The sequence below is a fragment of the Rousettus aegyptiacus genome, unplaced genomic scaffold (genome assembly GCF_014176215.1).
Source record: "Rousettus aegyptiacus isolate mRouAeg1 unplaced genomic scaffold, mRouAeg1.p scaffold_m13_p_5, whole genome shotgun sequence".
NCBI classification, from domain to species: Eukaryota; Metazoa; Chordata; class Mammalia; order Chiroptera; family Pteropodidae; genus Rousettus; species Rousettus aegyptiacus.
In genome coordinates this window covers 25848421-25871282 of record NW_023416308.1, presented here as the reverse complement: position 1 = coordinate 25871282, position 22862 = coordinate 25848421, and the positions used below count along the sequence as shown (strand labels likewise).

General features: G+C 50.2%; 1 protein-coding gene across 2 annotated transcripts in view; it reads left to right on the top strand.

Annotated features, from left to right (window-relative positions):
* The window catches only part of KIRREL3 (kirre like nephrin family adhesion molecule 3), a 521313-nt gene that overhangs the window by 424910 nt on the left and 73541 nt on the right, over nt 1–22862 (top strand). For both annotated transcript variants that reach the window (XM_016139130.2, XM_016139131.2), the window contains exons 4-5: nt 7494–7643; nt 12305–12454. In XM_016139130.2, the coding sequence (XP_015994616.1) occupies nt 7494–7643; nt 12305–12454 (300 nt within the window). The remainder of the gene's footprint in view (nt 1–7493; nt 7644–12304; nt 12455–22862) is intronic.

Below are 22862 nucleotides of genomic sequence, written 5' to 3'. Positions count from 1 at the left end.
TCATCCTCACAGCAGCTTTGCAAAGTAGGTGTGTCACTCTCCTTTTACAGGTGAGGAAACAGGCTCGAGCGGGTTGAAGACTGTGCTCCAAATGGCACTGCTAGTGACAGGATCAGAGTTCCTTCCCAGATCTTTCTGACCCTGTGTTTTCTACTGTCTGAATCCCAGACCCTGGCAAGTGACCGTGGTTAGGTATTCAAAGCCGGTACCTGAGGTTATTCTCCCTTCATGCCTTTGCTTATAGTCTTTCCTACCCCAGAATGCCATCCCTCCACCATCACGTTATTATCTATATCATGATTCCTTCTCCAGGAAGTCTCTCTATTTCCTCCTCCCAAACCCCGTGCTTGCAGCGGGCCTTTCTTAAACCCCAAAAGAACTGAACGGCCTCAGAGTTCAGTGCCTTATGGTCAAGGGTGGCCGTCCGGACTCTCAACGAGTTTTGCTGGCTGCCCTGAGGTTGAGGCAGGCAGGATTTTAGCTGGGCCACCCACATGTGCAGTACAGGGTGGCAGTGGATGCTTCCCCAGGGCGCTGGGGTGGTTCTTACTCTGCTTGCTCCTGGACCACTGGACATCCTGCGGGCATCATGCAGCCTCTCTAAGCCCTGCTCTCCTCTGAAGGAGCAGCAAGGATGGCCACCAACCTCACGTGTTTGCAGAGCGCTGGGCTTCTTAGAAGCCAGGGCAAGCATTCCAGGTGGTCCTCATGTTGCTGTCCAGGTCTGGCTTGGATTAACCCTAAGGGAAGTGGCCCACCCCTTACAACTTGCTGCTAAAGCAAAGGCCTGGTCAGCTCGGGGTGGATAGGAGGGGAGTGAGCATACCCCACACTATCCCCTGACCACCTCCAATTTTACCTCTGAGCATGGATTGGAAGAGGGGGACTACAGGGAGCATGGGGACGTCTGCAGCCCCTGCTGCCACATTAGGCGACAGTGCAGAGTTTGCACAGAGCCTCTCTCTCCTCTGCTACATTAACTAACCCCGAACCCCTCGCTTTTGGCACTAGTCCATGATGACCCTCTCACTACCACCATGAAAGCAGCTCACCACCAGATTGGTGGCTCGGGGAGAGGAACAAACACATCTGCCTGTAGGGGTGGCAACACACTTGGGACACTAGAGTATAAGAATGTGTCCCCCAAAGATTCAGGGCCGACAGTTAAGGGTGTCAGGGGTGGGCGAGCACCATGGCTCCTCTGAGCCCAGCATGGGGGACCCCGACGATGATTACCATGGAGTCCCCTGGCCGTCTTCTCGCCTGTTACACACACCCAGAGCTAAGGTCAGGTCACAGTACCAAGGGCTCCTGGGACCTTGTTGATTATCTAGACCATAAGCCCCTCCCTCGGTCTCCAGGAGGCCCTGACAGCAGAGTGAGGCCTTAACCTCTTCGGAACACATTTTAGTCCCAGAAAAAATTCTACCTCCAAAATTCTAAACCAGAGGTTTTCAAATGTCCTTTAAGAAGAAAAGGTGGTTGACAAGAATAAAAGCAGAAAAGGTCTAGCTGGAGAAGGGGTGGGGCCTAGAAGACAATTCACACACACACACGCACACACGCACACACACACACACCCCAGAGAGCCAGGCTCCTGGGACACTGCTGTGAAACCACCTCTCTGGGCGATAGACCCTTATAACCTCAGCCTTCCATAGAAAAATGCCTCTTCCCTCCCCAGGAACTAATTGGGAATTGAGTGGTAACCTCAAATCAGGAGCCAGAAAAGAGTGAGCTCATAGAGAATCATGGGGTCTCCAGCATTTTAACTTTTACTGGAAGAGCCAGATGACGATGGTTCAGTCCTTGTTAACGTGTGGCATGAGTCCCCGAAAGGAGACCAAGGTGAGGGGTCATGTGTTCAGGGCTGGGAGGGAGTGGCCCCTTCAGGGAGCCTGGTAGGCTGACGGAGATGAAGGAAGGAGTGAGGGAGGGAGATCTGGAGGGAAAGCATTGGAGAAAACAATCTGGAGAAGTCATGAGAGAGAAGCTGAGCTGCACTGCTCTGAGTGGAAACTGAGGACTGGCAGGAGGACAAGGCAGGCAGGGCTGCAGGAGGTCCAGACCCCAAGCTGCACTGGTGCAGGGGAGTGGAGGGGCAGCTCTGCCTCAGGCGGAAGTCCTCTAGGTGCTTCCAGTGCCCATCTCCTCCCCGCCTCTCTCTGGGCCAGACCGCAAGTACATCTGTCCCTTTCAGCACTGAAGAGCTGCCACCATCACCTCAACTTCTCTTCCTAGTCGCCAATCACCGGCGCCTGCTTTGCCCCTGCCATCCTGACTCAGAGCCCCTCACGTGCAGTGCAGACATGGCTTATCCAGATGGGGTGCCTCGGAGCCCACCTTCCTCTTTATCCTTCCCAGTCAGAAATGGCCACTGCTTCCTGCAGTTTGGAGAGAAGCCTCCAAAAGTCCCCACCTGCTCAGCACTTCCATCTCCTTCTCCTCTCCTGCTGAGCAAGTGGACCAGAGGATAGAGCCAGACTCTATCCTATGCCACCACAGACCTCGAGGGCCCATGTCACCTCTCTGAGCTCAGTGAGAAGGAGCAGTCTCCCTCCCCGACTGAGGTGCTGTAAAGTCCACTTGGAGAGCTGGTGAGGTGCTCTCTTGGTCTCTGCAGGTCTGAGTGTGCAGAGAGACACACTAGTGTGGGCAGTCACTTCGGGGGGCTCCAAAATGCTGCTGAGATCCCAGTTCTGCGGGGGCCCCCCTTTCCTGCAACAGAACCATCCTTCTGGGAGCAAACAGGAAAGTTTACCTGCAGCCATCATTAGACCGCATCCCACTCCATGTGACCAGCTACATGTGTGAGAGCTCCAAGTGTGTTTCCACCCACCTGGTCTCTTACAGTTCCCTCGAGACTTTTCATTGATGGACAAGGGCAAGGGAGGGGAGGTTCGCAGGTGGGTTCTATGAGTTCCCAGGGGCCGAGAACTGTGCGGTAAAGGACCTTAGGATGCGGCTCTGAAACAGGACTCCTGGACCTGATGTCCCCACTCCACCACTTAATGCCCCGGGCCCCTGGACAGCCTCCCCTTCACATGGGTCTGATACGGCCCCATCTCATAGGACTGTTGAGAGAATTCAATCCTGTAACCCTGTAAGCTCTTAATACATGTTTACATTCAATGAAAGTTAGCTATTATTATCTCTATAACAATAGAAATATTATTTATAATAGATACCCACTTATATAATATGTACGTAATAACATAATTATTATATAAATCATGACTAGTTATATAATAATAAGTGTCAATATGTCTTTTGTACCCCCCATGGTAGCCAGTATTGGACTTCACTGCAAACCCCAACTGGTGGTGTCGACCTCCAGCTGGGAGGAAATTATGTAAACGTAGGGAAGAAACAAGAAATTGCTTTTCACTCCAAAGATCTTCTGCCTCTCTTTAGATGCTCTGAGGGGGCTACCTGGTTAGTGGGGTGAGTACTTGTTTGAGAACCAAAATCCGGATTTCAGTCCCTTAATTCAATCGCCAACGTGGAATAATGACAAGAAAACAGGGTTTGCAACCAAAGACATTTGAGTTTGAATTACACCTGGGACCACTATGTGACCTTGAATTATACCTAGGCCCATTGCATGACCCTGGAATATACCTGGGCCCACTGTGCGACCTTGAATTACACCTGGGCTCACTGTGTGACTCTGGTCATGTAACTTCTTTTCTTAGAACCTCAGTTCATCTGTAATCTGTGAGTAACAGGAGCTAACTAGCATTGTAGTTTCATTCAAAGGCCTGGCATAAAGTAGGTCTTCATGAATAACTCAGTTATTTTTGTCCCATAAAGCCTGACTCTTTGAAACTCTCCCTTCTATTTCTCCCTTAAGGCCTTCTGTATGGTGTGCTCAGCATAATACCTGCCTACTCAGTAGTTTACAATGTAAAAACAATTTTCCTACAGTAACCACAGATTTCAGGAGGCAAATTAGCGCAGGTAAGCTACAAGTACCACGGGCCATTAGACGGAGATCCCTTCGGTGCTTACACACTGGGCAAGGCACTGAGAATGCAAGATGGACATGACAGCCGTGGTCCCGGCCTCAAGGAGTTTACCCTCTAGTACTTACTTTTGTCTCTTTGGTGTCTAACATACACGTACATAGTAGGTGCTCAATAAAGGTTTAAAGAAATTTAGGGAGATGAGGAAGTGGGGAAGAGGAGAGAAAGAGAGAAGATGAAGATCCCCTCCCAGTGCCTAGCAGTCCAGGCACAGATCAAGATCAGGGGTTAGAGCTGGGCCCTCAGCAAGGTCAGGACTGGTTAGGGAGGCCTAGGGATGGGGTGCTTTCCAGGACGGTGGAACAGTCAGGACTCAAGCAGGTAACATCAGTGAATGGCCAGGGCAGGGTTGCTACTGAGCACCCAGGGAGCCCAGGATCGAATTCTGGAGAGGTTTATAATCCAGGGTGGAGAGTCAGGTGCCGTCCCGTAGACATTGGAGAGCCATTAGCATCTCCACTCCTTGAAAAGGGGAGAAATATGAAGAAAGTGGTGATTTAGAAAGAAAAATCCAGGGCAGTACCTGAAAACATTCATAGTCTGATTTTCAAAATGCAGGCTGAGGCGATGAGGGCCGGGACTTTGGGTTATGCAATAGGAATGGAGAGGAAAGGGTGGATGTGAGGTATTATGGAAGGAAGCTGGGCCGGGCATGGTAATGGAAACAGGTTAAAAATAAAGCATGAAAAGGGAGGCCACGCTGACTTCCAGGCTTCACTCCAGGAGAACTTCATGGGATAAAATGGGAAACTGAGGCAGAAAACCTGAGACAGGTGATGCTAGGTGTGCTAAGTCTACAACAAGAGCAGGACCTTCGTCGATGCAGCTCTTACTCTGCACAGGGCCAAGTTGTCTGGGTGGCGGGGTGCGCACACAGGCTCCCGGAGGCGGGCACCAGGCTGTGTTCACCTGTCTCACAGGCAATGCAATATTTGCCTCATAGCAGGTCTCAATAAATGTGTGTTGAATAAACTAATGTTCTCAAGAAGCTTCCTGTCTACTTAATATAATACCCACAGGAGGTTATAGAAAATGGTCCTGGGCTCATTCACATTTCACTTCTTTGGAGTAAGAAAACGGGGACTAGGAAACAGGAAGTGAGAGAATGGATGAGGGGCATTCTCTGGGCGAGGACATACCCCATGGCTTGCACAGTTCCTAGGGGCTCTTGCGTCCGAAGGAAAGGCCTCAAGGTCCGTCCCATGGGTGGAAAGGAAGTGGGCCTGATCATTCTCTCTGACGACACGATCTTCGGCAGCTATTGCGGCTGTCTTGTCACTGTCTTTCTTTCAAGAAAGATTCTGTGGAGAAAAAAATGAGCTGAGAAGTTGCCGTTGCAGCCCCGAAAGAGCCTCGAAAAGGAATGTTCTCTCCATCACCACCACCATCACCACCAGCACCCCTCCTCCTGCCCCCCACCCAGCTCTCAGTTGCAACACGCCCCCCCCCACCCACTCCTCTCCTCTCTTCTCCCTGCTCTCCGTCTCTGCCTCTGGCTCCTCTTCCTTCCTCTCCAGTCCCTCTTTTTTCTTGCTCTCCCCATCCCACCCCTCGCCCTCTTGGCCTTTCTCCAGTCTCTTCCTTCTTTCTCTCTCTTGTTTTCGTGCCAGAAACAGTCTAATTACAACAGAGAACCTGAAGACGCAGAGGGGGGCGAAAAACACCACACACAGCTGATTAAAATGTCCTATGAAATCTAATTTGTAAAGCTCAAATCAGAATAAAAAGTGTTACTCTTACAATTCAGGGCCAATTTGATTGTTAATGAGACTCCTCAGAGACTCAGCCAAGATCTCATCAGGTTGTAGATTCAACCACTTGCCCACTTGCCACAGACTCTCTCATGGGGACTCAGCCTCTCCTGTCGGGGTCACCCCACACGCTATGCCACCACCCAGCTCCGCTCAGAGCTACACACCAGTTGCTCCCTTCTTAGGGCCATCTGCTACTGAGAGCTCAACACCATCTGTGGTCTGAGCCTGGGGCTTTGTGTCCCTAAGGTAGGCGACGGCCAGTGTCCGGGACCTCTGTGACCATCCTGACTCTCCCAGGTTGGGGAGGAGAAGCCATGGCCAGTTCTCCTGGGCTGTCTCTCTGGACCTGCAGAGCAGAGTGTGCGAAAGGATGAGGGCTCAGAAGTCAGTGGACCCCAGATCAAACCCCTGCTCCACCACTCATTAGCTGTGTGACCTTGGGCAGGTTACTTTACCTCTCTGATCCTGGTTTCTTTGCTATAGCATAGGATATTTCTGCCCTGACATGTAATTAAATGTGTTACAGGAATGAGGGCACGTGAAGCATTGACTGCACTATGGATGGGAGATCAGTAAATGTCATTGCCCCACTGTCCATTCAGCCGTGACCAGGAATGCAGTCATGTTCTTCAACAACCCCTCCAGGACCAGGCCCAGTAGATTAGAACATGGCAACATAGCTCAGTAGATGAGAATATGGCCTTTGGAGCCAGAAAGTCTTGGGTTCACAGCCCTGGTCCTGACCTTAGATGCTCCCTGGATAGTTTAGTTAAGCTCTAAGGCTGCTGTTCCTAATCTCCTGGGAAATGGGATTGGTAAGGTGCACAGGGTGTTGTGGGTGCTGCAACAACTCAAGATGAAGCACACTCAGCACCTGGGAAGTAAGTAACGAGCACGGCCCCTGTGACTATTTTTACCTTTTTGTGCCTCATCTAGAAAATGGAATAAAAATATTACCTAATTCTCAGGTTGGTATGAGGATGAAAACATGAATGAGCTAATATTTTCAATGTTTGGCATGTTGTACACTCTGCAGTCATGTCTATTTAATAAAATTTGTACTGGCTAGCTTAGGGGGCGCAGGGCCGACTCTCTTTGAGGTATATATGGAGGGGTCATAGTCATGACTTTCTCCCAAATAACAGTGAGGCTAAAATAGGGTCTGCTGCAGAAAAGGAAGGAACAGGGAGGATGTGTGAAGACCATGACAGGATCCCTCGGCCACATCCTCATCCCATCCTGGAGCCATTAGAACGATAATGTTGTTTCTTGTATTCTCAGGATTAATCAAATCGCGCTACTCCCCACGGCCCCCACAGAATGCTGCCAGCTGGGGGTCTCTGTCCTGCCTCTGTCCTGTAGTGGAAGTGGGTGCTAGCAAGTGACATTAAGTAGGAATTAGCCAAATGGAAAGGGAGAAGCGTGTCCCAAGGGCAGCGGGTGGCGAGCATGGCCTCTTTGGGTGCAGGAAGATGGCTGGACCACGGTGTGTGTGCATGTCAGCTGGGGCCTGGTGAGGCTGCAGCTGGGAGCCAGCAGGAGAAAAAGCTGGGGACAGTGAAGAAGCCACTGCTGACCCCCAGGCAGGACGTGAGGTGTTCTGGGGGCGCCTTGTCCCGTAGGCCAGCCTGGGCTCTGCTTCCCTAGCTGGAGGAGATGCCCTCCAGGCACCGCTCCCTGCTGTAACTGACTCCTGTGCTTGTCTCCTTCCTAGGCCAAGTGTACTCCTTCAGCCAGCAGCCCCAGGACCAGGCTGTGGTGTCGGGGCAGCCAGTGACACTGCTGTGTGCCATCCCAGAATATGATGGATTCGTTCTGTGGATCAAAGATGGCTTGGCTCTGGGTGTGGGCAGGGACCTCTCAAGTGAGTACCCCCAGACTTTCCCGGGAAGGCCCAGAACCCATCCCTGCCTTACCCACCTACCTAGCCTCCTAGGGAACCCTATCTTCACAGGTGTTTGGGCATTAGATCTCCAGCTATTAGTGTAGATCCCACAGGCAGAATTAGGCTAGGCAAGTTCCAGGTCCAGGATCCAGGGGACATCAAAGGCCTCTCTGACCACTGGAACTGAACTACAATTGAACCCTCAATTCTGGTGATCAGTCCTATATCTAAAACAATGTTACCCTGAGGGGGTCTATTCTAAAATCAATCAAACATGATTCACACAAAGTCACATTTCCAAAGAGAAAGTGTTGTTTCTTGGTCCAAAATACATCCTCACTGAAGTCACAGCCTTGTTCTTTCCAGCTCCCATCCATCAAAGGGAGCCAAGTAGATTGAAAGCTGACCAAGAAGGCTGGTGATTTTAGGGGCCACCATGTGATGGAAAGAAAAGAAAAGAAGTGTTTGAAATAAATTCCAAACCTTGTTCAGCCCACCCAGCTGGTGGTATTCATCAGAGATGCACTGGTGGGCTCCTGAGGCCGTTGATGCTCGTGCCATGCCCAGTCATCCGTTAACCACTGCGAATGTCAGTCCTTAAGCCCAGAGAGATGTCTTAACAGTCCACTCTCCTCCCCAGCAGAAAAAATAATGGTGGATGGTGAGTGATCCTCCTGGTCACCCACCATCCACCATTATTATTCTCCCTTGGGGATGAGAGACACGTGACTGTTCACTAAGTTTAGCATAAGCTGTAAAATTCAGAACAAAGGACCTGGGTGTCCCATCGGGGAGTAACTGAGAGTCAGGGAGAAAAGAAAAATGTGTATTCAACTGAGAAGTCTCTCTGCCTCTCTTGTGGAGTATAGCTGCAGGAAAGTAAAAATCGAAGTGCACTCAGCAACATGTGGTTGGGGAATTAATATTTTAAAATGTGAGTTATGTCTTGCCAAAAATATGTATTGAAACATTATAGCAATGGTCAATAGCATGATACAGTTTGAGTGCTGCAGCCCAGCTGAGCGTGGATGAAATATATAATAATATCTCCACGATATATGGCTCTGCCATAAAAATTTAAGTACTGTGGGAACCAGCCATGTTCAGGGACTCTGAATTCTCTTTACCCTAGAGAAACTGGGGGAAGGACATAACCTAACCAGACTAGAATCGCTCATCCTCTGCATGGCCGTGAGTTTGGCCCAGGATTATTGCTAGTTAAACAGCTTCTCGGCATTCCTAGTCAGTGGTTTTTAGCCTTCAGTCAGAAACTGGGGTATTGTTGAGTTGGTGGCCAAAAGGAGGTCCCAGGTCATCATGGATGGTTCATACACTGGTCATCACCACACAGATCACAGAGCCTCTGGCATCCATTGCCATGAATGGCTTTGTGGGATCCAGCACTAGCTCCTGCTAAGTGCTAAGTGATGAGCTTCTATCTGTTTCCTCTCCCACTTGACTCCACTTGCAGAAAGGTTTGCCTTCTCCTTGCAGAGCCAATGAACTCAAACTCTTGATAAAGTGTTTTCTCTGTATTTGATCACCTACCCCCAAAATAGCATCATGACAGTAATGACAGATACTTATATGCCTAATAAATAATGATAGGAAAGTGAGAGCAATGGATTCCAATTCATTTCAGCAAGTATTTGCAGAGCATTTAATATCACACCCGTTTTCCTCTGGGGAAACTGATGCCGTCTTATGGGCCTTCTGCCTGCTGCGGCTCTGCCAAATTCTACTTTCACTGTGTGGCCCATTCAGTCTACTAGGAATGATGCCTTAAGTGAAGCCTTCACTACCTTTCTGGTCACTACATCTGGAAAAAAAAAAGTCAAAGAAAGTGATTTATAAATATATACCCTCGTATGGGTAGAACATTTTTCTTCTAAAGAGCTCAAGTACTTCTCAGACATTCTCTCATAAATATACAATGATCTACAGGGAGAAAGAAGGATTTTACTCTTTATGTGACAGGTAAACAGAGTCATAATTAAGAAAAAATATTGATTTAAACATATACCAAAGCCTGGTGCCTGGGACCTTAGCTCCTAACCCCCAAAAGGCTCAGGCACCCAGTCTGCTCTTACTTAGAAAGATGGGGACCTCTTTGGTTATCCTACCTCATGGTCACTTTTATTTAAACCAGTATTTATAGACTACCTACCTACTATGTGCCAGGCACGCTACTGAGATTATCCTGTCTAATCTTCACTAGAACTCTACAAGATACTACTAGTATTGTCCCTATTTTACTGATAAGAAAACACAAAGGAAGCACAAAGAAGTGAAAGTAACTAACCCCAGACAACCCATCTAGGAAGTGACCGAGCTGGCATTTGAACCCAGGAAATGTGACTGCAAAACCCAGACTCCCAATAATTTTGCCTTCCCCGAGATTAGCAAGAGAGAGTAATGATACTGTGGAAGAAGCTAGAAATTCCTCAGAATCTATGCTTCTGGACAAATGTTTTCCAAAGATACTGCCAGTCCTTGGGATAACATCACAGCTCATTGCCTAATTAGGCAAATACAAACAAACCCATCACTGATGTTTTTAGCAGCTCCTGAGAGCAAAATCGTTGTGTTGATCGCTTACAAGACAACAAAAACACAGGCTCCAGCCAAGATGCTTGCGGGAGACCAGGGACTAATCACAGGACAGCAGGATCCAGAGGCTGGGCTTGAGGGGCTGGCACAGTCAGCCAGCTACATTGGGGTAGCAGCATCAGGGAAGAGACTGGGCTAGAATCCATTTCCAGACCCTCACCGTATCCCTAGGGAGAGCCAACTTAGCTCACCTGGGCCCTTTTCCCAAGCCCAGCAGAGGGCAGGAGGGAGGCGGTGCTTTCTCAGGAGGACAGCTGAATGCCCTGTGAGCATCTCTGGACAGGCCTGCATAGCTATGGAGGACTGAGCCATTTGATTGCATGATAGGGACAATGCTAGCCATGAAAACACAAGCCTGAAGGGCTCAGCTGCACAAGAAGCACCCAAAAGGCATGCTGGGAAATCTAGCAGAGGATTACAGCTACCTCCAGGGACCAACAATAGGTCCCCCTGGACAGCCCACCCCTAAGAAGCCCCACCCCACCTCTGAAAGACCCTTAGTTTATGGAAGGGGCCTTAGAGTTTCAAAATTTTAAGCAGGGTAGAAATTTCCTCTGCAGTGTCCCTGACAGGTAATCATACAACCTGTGCTTAAATATAGTCAGTGATGGGGGTCTCACTATCGCCTCTGGCAGCCCAGATTCTTGTTAGTTACCTCAAATCATTAAGAATATTCTCAAAGTATTTCCCCATGTTAATTCTGCCCATTGGTGCTAATGCTGTCCTTGGAAGCTACAAACACACATCTCACCCACACTAAGAGCTTTGAAATATCGAAGAAAGTTATCGCATATCCCTGCGAAACTAAGGGGGTATAAGGCCCAAGACCCTGGAAAGAGAGGATCTGCCCAACCTGGCCAGCTATGACTTATGCTGGCATTTATCCCTCTGTCTGTCTCTGTTTCTGTCTCTCACTAGCTCAAGCCCTAGTCTTCCATTTAAAAGGCCAAACGTGACCAATGCCCTCCTCCTATGACATCTTTCTGAGAATACACACTGAGAACACACTGTCCTGGTGAAGGCTTTTCCGAAAGAGGAGCAGTTTGGAGCTGCCAGAGAGTGGGTGGGCCTCTGGGGAGAGAAGGGGACGAGGACAAGAAAGAAGTAGCCTGCAAGGGACTGATAAGGGGAAGGGCAGAGCTCAGTAAGAGAATGGGTGGAAAACAGATCCTGTTGAGAGAAACTAAGGGGGTATAAGGCCCAAGACCCTGGAAAGAGAGGATCTGCCCAACCTGGCCAGCTATGACTTATGCTGGCATTTATATTCAACCCTAAACAGCAGCAAGAAAACTGATTAATGATTAATCATGCTCAAACTTTTATTTATCTATTATTTATCTCCAGTGGTATAAGAGGCCCCAAATCTCTAAGGGTCCTGAGCACTTTATAAGTGCTTAATCAAGCCCTGGGGTTTGGAATTGGGTAGAAGGAGCGACCACCAAAGGGCCACTTATGGTTCAAAGTGACCAGCGCTTCCTGGGCACTGGTAAGGTGGGCCTAGATATCTACTTCCTGTCCACCCTCAAACAAAACTTTTCCTCAGAGTCACTCTTGATCCTTTCCCCAATATTTCTGTTTTCTTCCCTCTCTCTCTCTCTACCTGTCTTCTGTCTGTTTGTGGATCTCAGCCTGGGTCTCTCTGTCACTGTGTGTGTGTCATTATCCAAAGGCATGCCTACTTGGTCAACAGGGTGCTGAGCACACCACCTTCCAGAGCGATTACTCGCTGTCTGTCCACACTAAGCATTGCCCTCTCCGTTCTCTCCTCCCCCTACAATAACAGCTTCCCCAACATTTCTGGACTTAAAACTGACAATTCCCTCATATGCATACACTCTGCCCCAACACCCTGGGGAAACTCTCATTTCTGTGCTCCTCATGCTGAGATCAGGGCCCTGAGCAGATGCCTCTTCTGCCAGCCTCTAAGACAGACCGGCCCCTGTTTAGATGTGTTACCGCTGTGCCTGTTTGTCATGAGCGTGCCCTCCACTCCCGGACCAGCCCCCTTGATATGCCTGCTGTCTCCACAGGTTACCCACAGTACCTGGTGGTAGGGAACCACCTGTCAGGGGAACATCACCTGAAGATCCTGCGGGCAGAGCTGCAAGATGATGCTGTGTACGAGTGTCAGGCCATCCAGGCTGCCATCCGGTCCCGCCCCGCACGCCTCACAGTCCTAGGTAAGAACCGTCCACACATAGGGGCACAGATACTATGGGAAGAACCATGGGCTCAGCTACAGAAGGGTTCCTTCCAGCCCAACTGCAGAGAGAACCCAATGGGCAAAGCCCGCAGGCATTATCCCCCCACCAAAAGGAGGAAAGTGAAAGTTCCTGCCCTGAAAATCAGATGGCCAATGCCAACTTGCCTACAAACTTGTCCAACCCCAGTGTGTCTGACTCCAGGTTAGCGAGTAAATAAGGTCTCCTAGGTGCCCATTTATTCAATTAGAAAACATGATCTGCATGTGTGCTGTATCAGGCCCTGTGCTAGGTGACAGAGATAGAGAGAAGAATGTGACACAGTGATTTCAGCACCCATAGGAACCACTGCTGCCCTGTTCCTCACCCCCTTCCCTGCTCCTGGGAACCCCAGGCTGCCGACGTCATCCCTAGGAAAACTCACTTCAGGCTCTTATTGCAGATCGTAACTTTTCCCTTAGTCTCTTCATCTCGGCTTCCCAGGAGCCCAGTGGCCTTGGGACATCCTGCCTGAAGAGGTCCCCTCCCTCACTCGAGCAGATCTGACTGAAGACAGGCAATGGGTTCACCACCCCTTAAACTGCCTCACCCCTGTCACCTCCTTTCTCCAGCCAGATGTTACTGAGGATCCAGGCTCCCTGGGAACTGAGCTTGGCACAGAAGTAATCATGGCTCAATTTGCATAGCCCTTGACAGCGACTCTTGAAGCACTTTCACTTATACGTCCTCAGCTGTTCTGATGCAAGTATACAGGACAGGATTGTTGCCCCAGATGAAGCAAAGGGTCTCCCCACTAGGGCTCCATGCACATCTTACTTCCCCCTTAGGGAGTTCCCACCAGGCCGCCTGAGAGATGGAACTCAGTGGCCAGAAGAAGGGAGTCCAGGTTCATCCCTCCAAGCCCCTTAGCAGCTGGTGAGAAGCTTTAACAACAGAGTCAGCAGCTGGGTTGCTGCTTCCTCGCCTGGTAGATAAGGCGCATGGCTGCGCCAAGATGAAATATTTAAGAATGTGTCAGGTTATCTTCAGATCTACACAGCCAACACACGGCCAGATTAGCCTGAGCTCGGCAGCAGACAGGCCCCGGAGGACCACTTACCAAGCGCGGAGGCTGGCTTCTTGAGATAGAGGGGAGGAACTCAGAGCCAACCTCAGACCCTCCTGTAACCTTTGAGTCTCCTCTGGCCTACAATGAAAGGAATGAGAAACATAAACTGGGTCTGGCAGGGTAAATAAACTGGGATTGCGTGGTGAGGAAGTGAGCCTTTAGGAAAGTAATCGAGGACCTCGAAGGGCGTGGCAGCTGCATCCATCTCTCCTGAGATAGCGGATAAAACGGGACTGGGTATAGGGGCTGAGGGGGGAGAGAAGGAGAATTTAGCACCTAATACATTTTCTGAGTTTTGAGGATTGCAAACGCCAGAGCAGATTTCCTAAGCCGAGCTGTAGAATCTTCATCATCAGAGGTTAGTCAGCCTCCATTCTCAGAAGAATCTGCCTTCTGCTATCTTGTTCCCGCCAGCGGGTACCAGAGAACGCTAAAATGAGAAGAACCTAAGCATTGCACACCTGTGACCTCACGCAGGACCTAAAATAGATGGAGATGCATCTCGCCCTTAAGCTGTTGTCCTAGTTATCAGAACTTCGCCAGTCATACCCAACTATTTACAGATTCCTTTCCTTCTACTATCGCAGTCAGATAACAAAGTCAAAATTATTCCTAATGTTTCACAGGCAAGAAAATCGAGACTCAGAGAGGCAAAGGCACTCACAGAAGGTCACACAGCCTAATTACACTCTATAAATACAGATGCCAGATTTTCCAACTCCAAGTCACCACATTTCTAACAGTAGAATCTCCTTTGTCTGGCTGGTTAAGAGCCGGGCTTCTGATACACAGCCTCAGGGTCTGCTCTGAACAGATTGGACTTTGTCTTGGGTACATCTGAATGCCATTCATTTGCCCTTCTCCTGCTCCAGTGCCGTGGGTTGGCACTGCCTCTGGGTACAGAGCTGGGTTTGTGTGGGAGAGATGTTTTATTCAAGTGTGGGGCTCAGTTGAAAAGGCAGAAGTGGGTGTCTTCAGCAGGCCCCAGCAAGCTGGCCTTGAAATTTCTGAGCTGGAAAAGAAGCCTGAGCAGGGACCCCTCATGCAGACTCCATGTAAACCATTCCTCCTGAACAAGAAAAGGCTTCCCCAGGCTCTGCCCACAGTCTTCCCTGACTTGTCGGGGCTACCCGAGGTCCCCACCCCTGAGCTGGTCCTGCAGGGCTATGTCCGAGGTTCCGAGCCTGGCTGAGTTTCTCCGTGGTATACAGCCCTACCTACTGCCCTGGAGGGAGGCCCTACGTGCTGAACCTCACCCAGCCTTCTGGAAAGGGAGCCCTGGTCTGTCCAGGATGGTGAATTGTCAGAGAAGCTGTTCCAGCAGAGGGGAGAGGGGTGTATCTGCCATGGCCAGCCGGCTTCCCAACCAAGGCCCCATCTGCTTTGCTGTGACATCTTAGTCTGGGAAAATGTCCCAGTTCCCCACAGGGGCCGGGGGAGGGCTGCAATCCCTGTGTTCCAGGAGTGAGAGAGCTTCCTAATTTAGTCTGTATTTGCCCGAGATCGATTTTTAATTAAATAAAGTAAGAGCCTGATTAGAACCTGCAGAAGATATGAGAGCAGAATCAGATGGTATTCTGGCAAAATTGCAAAGCAAACACTTTGGCTGGAACAGAGGGAGACCCCTAGGGGTCTTCCATCAAAGCACCAAGTGAGGAGGGCAAATACTAGAGATTATATAGCCAACAGATGTGCATTGTGAAAATATGCATCTGCCAGCATTGCTCAGAGAAGCCAGAGGGCCAGCTCACAGAGCCTGCTGAGCCCCAAGGAGGGCATGGGGACTCAGGCCCAGCAGCCAAGCCTAGAGTCACAGACACATTAATTAGCCTTGTGTTTCCAGCTCTCAGATGCAATCAGGCAAGGAGCAACTCTGAGCTGAGCATTTGCTACCCTGGGAGGCAGAGGGAGGGATGGAACTAGGGGACTAGTAGGGGAAGAGGGGGTAGGGGCTGCACTTGGGAGGCTGAGCCAGGCAAAGACTGGGGAGCCCAGTCCAGGTTAACGGGCAGGATGCATTTCCTCTGTGACCCGGCCAGCCAAGGACCATGCTCTGACTCAAACCAGGTTGAAACATGCATCTTTCCTCCCCATGAACATCTGGAAATCATGGTATCATGGACAGAGCATCAGACTGGGAGGCAACAGTTCTGGTACTATCATTAACCAGTTGTGTGATCTCGGCCCTGTTAATCATCCTCTCTGGGGCTCGGTTGCCTCAACTGTAAAATGAAAGTAGTGATAATAAGATGATCTCTAAGAGCTGTCCAGCTTCCAAAAGGCATGACTTCCACAAAAAGGACCTACATACTGTACCAACTATTTTAGGAAAATGCTCTAACCTGCACTGGACCAGGGATTCATGTAGTAACTGAAGCAGAGAAGGTTAGGGTGTTGTAAACAGCTTCTCACTGCGAGGCTGGAGATTACATCTTTCAAATTCTGGCCAGCCCTGGGATTCTGAAGTCGGATGTACATCTTAACCCAGAGTCCTCCTCTGTATTCTGCCTCCACCCATCCCTAGCCATCTCTGCAGAGACACAGCTTAGTTGGCTGTCATAGACCCCCCCCCCCACCACCCCACCATGCACCTGTGCAGAGCTGGGGTATGGGACAAAGAGCCTTAGCTGAGAAGAGGAATAATTGCATGCAGCTTACTCCTTATGTGACCTTAGGCAGATTCTTAGGCTGGCACTGGGCCTCTGATTCAATTCTCTTTGACTGGGACTTAGTACATAGTAGGTCCTAAATAATATTCGAGGTTTTTAAATAAATGAGTGAGTCAATGAATGAATGGATGGAATGAGTGAATGAATGGCGTTGCTGGTTCTTCATCTATAAAATGAGAATAATAAAAATACCAATCTCCTAGAATTGTTGTGCACGTCAAACTAACACACACGCACACTGAAGTGCCATACACTTTAAAGTTACTTGCATGCATGCGTGCACACACAGACTGCTCCTCCTCCCACCTGCAGGAACCCCAGGGCCGAAAATATCTAAACTACTCCAGTACCAGAGCTGTAAGAGGGATATTGCACTTGATCTTTCCACCGGCCTGAAAACGGGAAGCAAGGAGTTCAGGAACCCAGATCAAGGAGGAAATGGGTGCCACGGATTTGATCGACAAACATTTACTGAGCACCGATTATGTGCCACACACCGATCTAGGCACTTGAGATTCATCCATAAACCAAAGAGAAAACCACTCCCTGCCCTGGGGGAGTGCGTGTTGTAGCAAGGAGACAGTCATAAATAATAAACAGATTAAACAAGTACACTGCGTAGCTATGTCGGATGTCAGCTGGGATAATCACTATGAGAAAGAGAAAGTAGAGCAGGGAAAGGGGGACTAGAAGTAGGTAGGGGAGGGTGGTGGATATCAGAGTAATTATTTAAAAGGGTATTTTCCCAGTCTTCCTTCCCTTCCCCTCTTCTTCCTGGCCTGTTCTAATATTAACTCTGCTGTCTTGTGGCTCCCATCAGAAACAAAGCTTCCTCAATCAACATGAATTATTTAACATGGAGACTAAATCAATTTAAATAAAGAGGGCATCTTTAAAATGATGTCAGGCCCCAAATACTGAGAGTGGCAAACACATAAGGTCCAAATGTGTCCTTACCTTGTGCCACGAGCTCCCTCTACAACTCCCTTACCAGGGGATTGCAGGCAGAGGTCTCCTAAGTCCACAGTGCTGGCAGCACCCCCAATTCCCAATCCCCTCATCTTCTGGGGAGGCGTGTCCAGAGAGAGACCTGAACAACTCAGGACATGCAGCAAGAGAAGGCAGAGCCGACACAGAACCCGAGAATGCTGGCTTCTAAAACCGTTCTAAAAACTAGTGGCGAGAGACCCAGCCACAGTCACCCTGTCAGCAGAGGACAGTCTGAGCAGTTCTTAAGGGATGGGAAAGCACTTCCACAGAACGAAGTTCAAGGTCCCTCCACGGCACACAAGTCTCTCTGAGGCCTACCCTCTGCTTTCTCTCCAGCCCCAGCTCTGCCATCCTCTCCCTCCTTGCTCTGGGGACAACCAGGTTGCAGCTTCCTCCACTCTCCACCCCTCTACACCTTCGCTCATGTGCATTTCTGCCTGGAATGCCCTTACCACTATCTTTCTCCTTGGCTAACTCTTACTCACCTGTCAGGATTCATCTTAGATATCACCTCCTCCAGGAAGCCCTCCCTGAACCCCACACAGCCTGACTGTCCCCCTATGTGCTCCCTTAATATTGCATGTGCACCTCAATCACAACACTCCACCTGATTATATTGAAAGTAACTGTTCACGTGTACATCTCCCCCACTGGGCCGGTCGGGGGCATCGTGTATCCCTCACCCCAAGCACAGCCTGAGGGCATGTACTAGGTGCTCAGTAAATGTTCGTCTTATCACTGTAGTAAAAGGGTTTGAGGGTGAACTGCAGGGAGTTTACACTGATCCTCACCACAGGGAGCAGTAGCTGGCAGAGAGTGAGCCCCACATACATGTGACAGCTGTGTTGTGTTGTATCGTGTTGTGTTGCGTTGTGTTTAGAGAGGTGACACGGCTTCATGGTCAAGAGACCACTCTGGAAGCCAGATTGCTGACCCTTGAAACCTACCTGTGTCACTTTCCCAGTCGTGTGACTTAGAGCGAGTTATTGAACCACTCTGTGCCTCAGTTTCCTCATGAGTAAAATGAAGGAACAGTTGTAATAACCTCACCCCCTTAGGGTTATAAAGAGGATGAAATAAAATAATAAATGTAGAGCATTTCATGCAGCAAGGCGTATCAGTGTTGACAGTTATCACCATACCTGGCAGGACTATGATTCCTGTAGTGTTAGGAGACACCAACGAGCAGCCCCTCCTTCCTGGGGGCTCAGGCTCCAGGTCCTCGGGAGGCTAGTCCATCCAGTACACAGTAACTTGCTCACTGCAGCCCCTCCCAGCTCGCACGCCTGGGAAGACAAGCAGAATTGATTTCCTTATCTCCTCGTTAGGCATGTTTTGCCTGGGCCCCGGCCTGGTCTTGAGTGCCGGATCTCGTTTGTGCTGTGTGCCTATTTCCTGCCACATTCATTACCCTGCAGTTGCCCCCAAATAGGGCAGCAAGCAAGTCAGAGATGGGAAAGTGAAACAAACAAAGCATCCTTATCTCCTGAAGTTCCAGATGGGAGCCTGTACCTGCGCTCTTGTGCACCCCAACCCCCACCCCTACCACCTGCTCCTCCCCACTTTCCTTCTCCTATGCTCTCTCCTTGGGGGCCGAGGCCATCCAGTGTCCCCTGAGCCAGAAATTGATTCTCCTCCTCCCCTGTCTTTTGGCCAGGGCACATTCTTCTTTTCCCTCCCAGTTTAACTCTGTGCTTACCTAATCGGACAGGTTACAAAGTGAGCGTGGCTGAGGGTCACTGGGTGACCTTAATCTAATAGTCTCTCTCCTAAATTATAGTAAAAGCTCGCTGGTGTTAGGACTTGGTATCTAAGGTCTATACTGTGAGTTCAATGCCATATGCCCCCTGAGTGGCTGCCCATAGCAGTTGTTGATGGAGGGTAGTAATGTGAAATAGAGGTTCTTCCAGGCGCACTCTGTAGCCATTGGGTCCAGGTGTGTTGACTTTGGAGCTGGGTCACTCTGGGCCCTCCCATGCTATGATCGTCCCCCACCTCCAGGCTCCCTGCCCCTCTAATATGCCATGTTGCCATGGAAAGGAATGGCCTCTCTGCCTGCCCCCCACCCTCCTTCTCCTTGTCCTTCATCTCAGCCTCAATGGAATGTCAGAAGAGTCCACTCGTCTAGCCGGGCCTCATCCATTGTGGTGGGAAATGAGATGGGGAGGGAGACTTACAGATGGTAAAGGACTTCCAGGCTCCTGGGGGCTGGGGATCCTTCAGGGACAAAGGCAAACTCAGTGCATCCCCTCTTGGCCTGAATATAGGTGGCAAGGGACGGGCAGGGTCCACTCCAAGCAGGGGGAGACCTGATACAAGGGACACACGTCCCCTACCTACCCCACCTGGGCCAAGGTCAGTTGGAACAGACTCTGCCAATGAAAGGAAAGCTAACTGATTTAATTAAGTGTCCTTGCTAGAGTGGCCCGATGCCTAACACTACCTTGGGGGGAAGTGTTCACCCACTTAAAGATAGAGGCAGCATCCCAAATGGCCACCCCAGGGCCAGCCCCTCCCCTGCTCCTTTCAGCATCTCTTGCTCTCAACACTAGCACACAGGAGGGTCTGCAGGAGCCCACCCAGGGTCTGGTGCACACGCAAAGCGCTCACCCTCCTGCTCCTGGACTCCACCACCAGCTCCTTCTTCATCCTGCTGACCCCCCAGTATTCCCCTCCCCATCACTAAGTGGCTTAGGCTCTCCAGGACAGACTGCAGTTTCGACGTGTGCCTTCACTCTACCTAGGATGCTGGCACTTCTTCAGGACCAAGACCCCTTCCTGGGAGTCCAGAGATGTGCTTTCTTTCCCCAGTCCTGCCACTGATCGGCTGTGAGACATGAGATAAAAATGCTTAACCTCTTATGACTCGCTAACTCCTTGGTAAAATCAGGAGCTGGAAAGCGGATATACAAATTCACTCCACAGTTTGACTGTGATTCTCATTTGATCATGGTTTGAGGTAGGGCATGAGGATCATTGTTCCAAGTCATTGTTCCCTCGTTCCTAAGAGCAAGGATAATAAGTCCATCTGGTGCTTTAATCAAGCATGACCCTAGGAGAGGCCGAGCATGCTTCACTGCTCAGCAAAGGGGAGCGTGAGCAAATGGAGATTCACAAAAGTCAAGGCCTTGATCCTCTGGCGGCAGCCATTCAGCATGGGGCCAGCGGCTCCCGGGAGCCGCGAAATGTGAGCCACTTTCTATAACTCTCAGGATGCAGCTGCATTGAGGAAGGCTCATCCACTCTGCTCCCACTGCTTCCTCTGGCCAGACATGGCTTCCAACATCCTGCTAACCTGTGAAAACACAGGCAAGGGCCCACCTGTGTCCCGGTGTCCCGGGGCCCTACTGAGCCCTCAGTCAGGAATCCAGTTGGCCACTGGCCATTATAAGTATATGCGTCAATCTTATTCATACACACAGATACCTCACAACAAGGACAAAGCACTGGTGTGCACACAGGTCTACACACACACACACACACACACACACACACACACACACAATCAGAGCCTGGGCAAATCATCAGTGCCCCCTGTGGCGGAAAGACACAAAAACACTCAGTCAAGAGAATCAATTGCTGATGGGAAAAGGACAAATCTTGGTGACTGGACAAAAGTATTGACCCACCCTGCTTGTCAGGCCCAGAAAAGAATGGACTAGGTGGAGCATGATATCCCCAGCATGAGGCCCCGCCGCTCTGCTGATTCCCCCTAATGAAAAATGAAGTGGAGGGAAGAGAGTCACAGCCACCTGAGAGGGAGCACTGGCTCGGCCAGTCTCACCAGGACGAGCTGCCCCTCCCCTGGCTGAGCACGGTGCCTGTCCCGCTCAGGATGCTGGCTGGCCTGGGCCAGCCCTGGGAAAGCCTGAGAGGCAGAGCTGGGCGGAAAGACCTCAAGGGTAAAAATAGCTCACTGCTTCTCCGCTCTGACCTCAGCCTAGACCCGAGACAAGGGTTTCATGGCAAATTATGGATTTAAAACTAGCAATGAATCTCCATTACAGCATGAAATGAGAAAGGAAAATGCCACTAAGTGGAAGCCTTCCCCCAGCAGCCAACGGGGCACGGAGGGGTGTCGCTTTAGGAGAGAGTTTAGAGCCGAAGTCACAAAACCCAAGGCAGACTCACAGAGCAAGACCAGGAGTGGTCCCAGAGGGAGGAGGCCCTGGAGAATGGGCAGGGGCCAGGCTTACGGGTGACACCCCACTGTCTTTGGCCAGCACAGGACGCCACAGTGGCAGAGCAGACAGTGCCCGCCAGCAGGAGACAGGACCTAGTCTCTCAGCTGCGGGTCGTTTTCTGCAGAGGAAAGATGCATGGCTACCTCAGGAGTAGGACTGACCAGAGCTTGGTTATTGTGTTGCTGTGTTGAGACGGTCCCTATATAGTAGGTGCAGCTAGAGAGAGGCATTTCAGGAGCCTTGGCACACTGCCTGGGTAACGCACACGCGTGCTTTTATTCAGCTTCTTACCATCTCTGCTAGGCAGGCCCCATGTTTTCTCTCATGGATAAGAAAGATGGCACATAAAGAGACTTGCTCAAAGGTCACACATCAGGAAAGAAAAAGTTAAAATCTGAACTCAGTTCTTTCTGGTCCCAAAACCCTTGCCATTTCTAAGTCGGACCCCTCCCTTCTTCCAGAATTCTGCTCAGACTTACTGCTGCCTGACCCGACCCCTTTGGATATGGACTGTAATCAGGTCTCTTTTGAGCCCTAGGGAATTCCAGGAGTCCTGTCTGAGCCCTCACACTGTCCCAGGGCCTGCAGAGAGGTGGCCTGCACAATGAACCAAAGATTTCAGAAAACCCTCCTTGGCAGGCCCCGTTCCCCAGATGCATCTTGGGAGTCAGCCTCCGAGACCCATAGCATCCATTTTCCATCCCATTAAGTCTCATTATCAAGGGACTGCCCAATCCTTCTTTTCCAATCGCTCTAGGCCGCTAAATTATTCTGTCCATGTGGAGGAGGTTTTCCTAAGTAGGAGGTTCGCAGACACACAGAAGCCCACACAGCTGCCTCCAGCTCATCAAAATAAATAGCTGAGCCCCACAGCCCAGGAAGGCTGGCTTCCAAACGAGTGTCACATTTTCACAAGCCCATCAAGGTGTTTGTAAATGTTTATAGAAAGGAAGAATTTTCCATATGTAAATATATCAGGAAAGATGTTCACAGCTAAGAAATCACACAGTGTCAGGAACACCACTGAAGCCTCAGTGGTAAAAGGCAAGAAATGGGGGAGCACGTTGGTGGCCATACGGCCATCTCCCCAAATGAGCTGGCACTGCTCTACCTCCAAACGCACCGCTCCCTCCCACTCTCCAGGCACCTGCCCTCTATCTATACAGAGATATATCTACACTGAGATATACAGATATATCTGTATACAAAGATAGGTACACATGCAGTCACTAGGATGCTGGAGAGAACTCATTATGCAGACAGTCGACTATGGTCCAAAAGGATAGGAAATATGCTAGAGGCTGCAGGATGCATGGGATAGGGGGAAACCAGTCCTCTCTGACTCTTTAAGATAGAGAAAGCTGGGCTCCGAGCACAGACCTCTGGGTCCGCCCTGTCCCTCTTCCAGCCCCAGCCCCAAATACCAACTTAGCCTG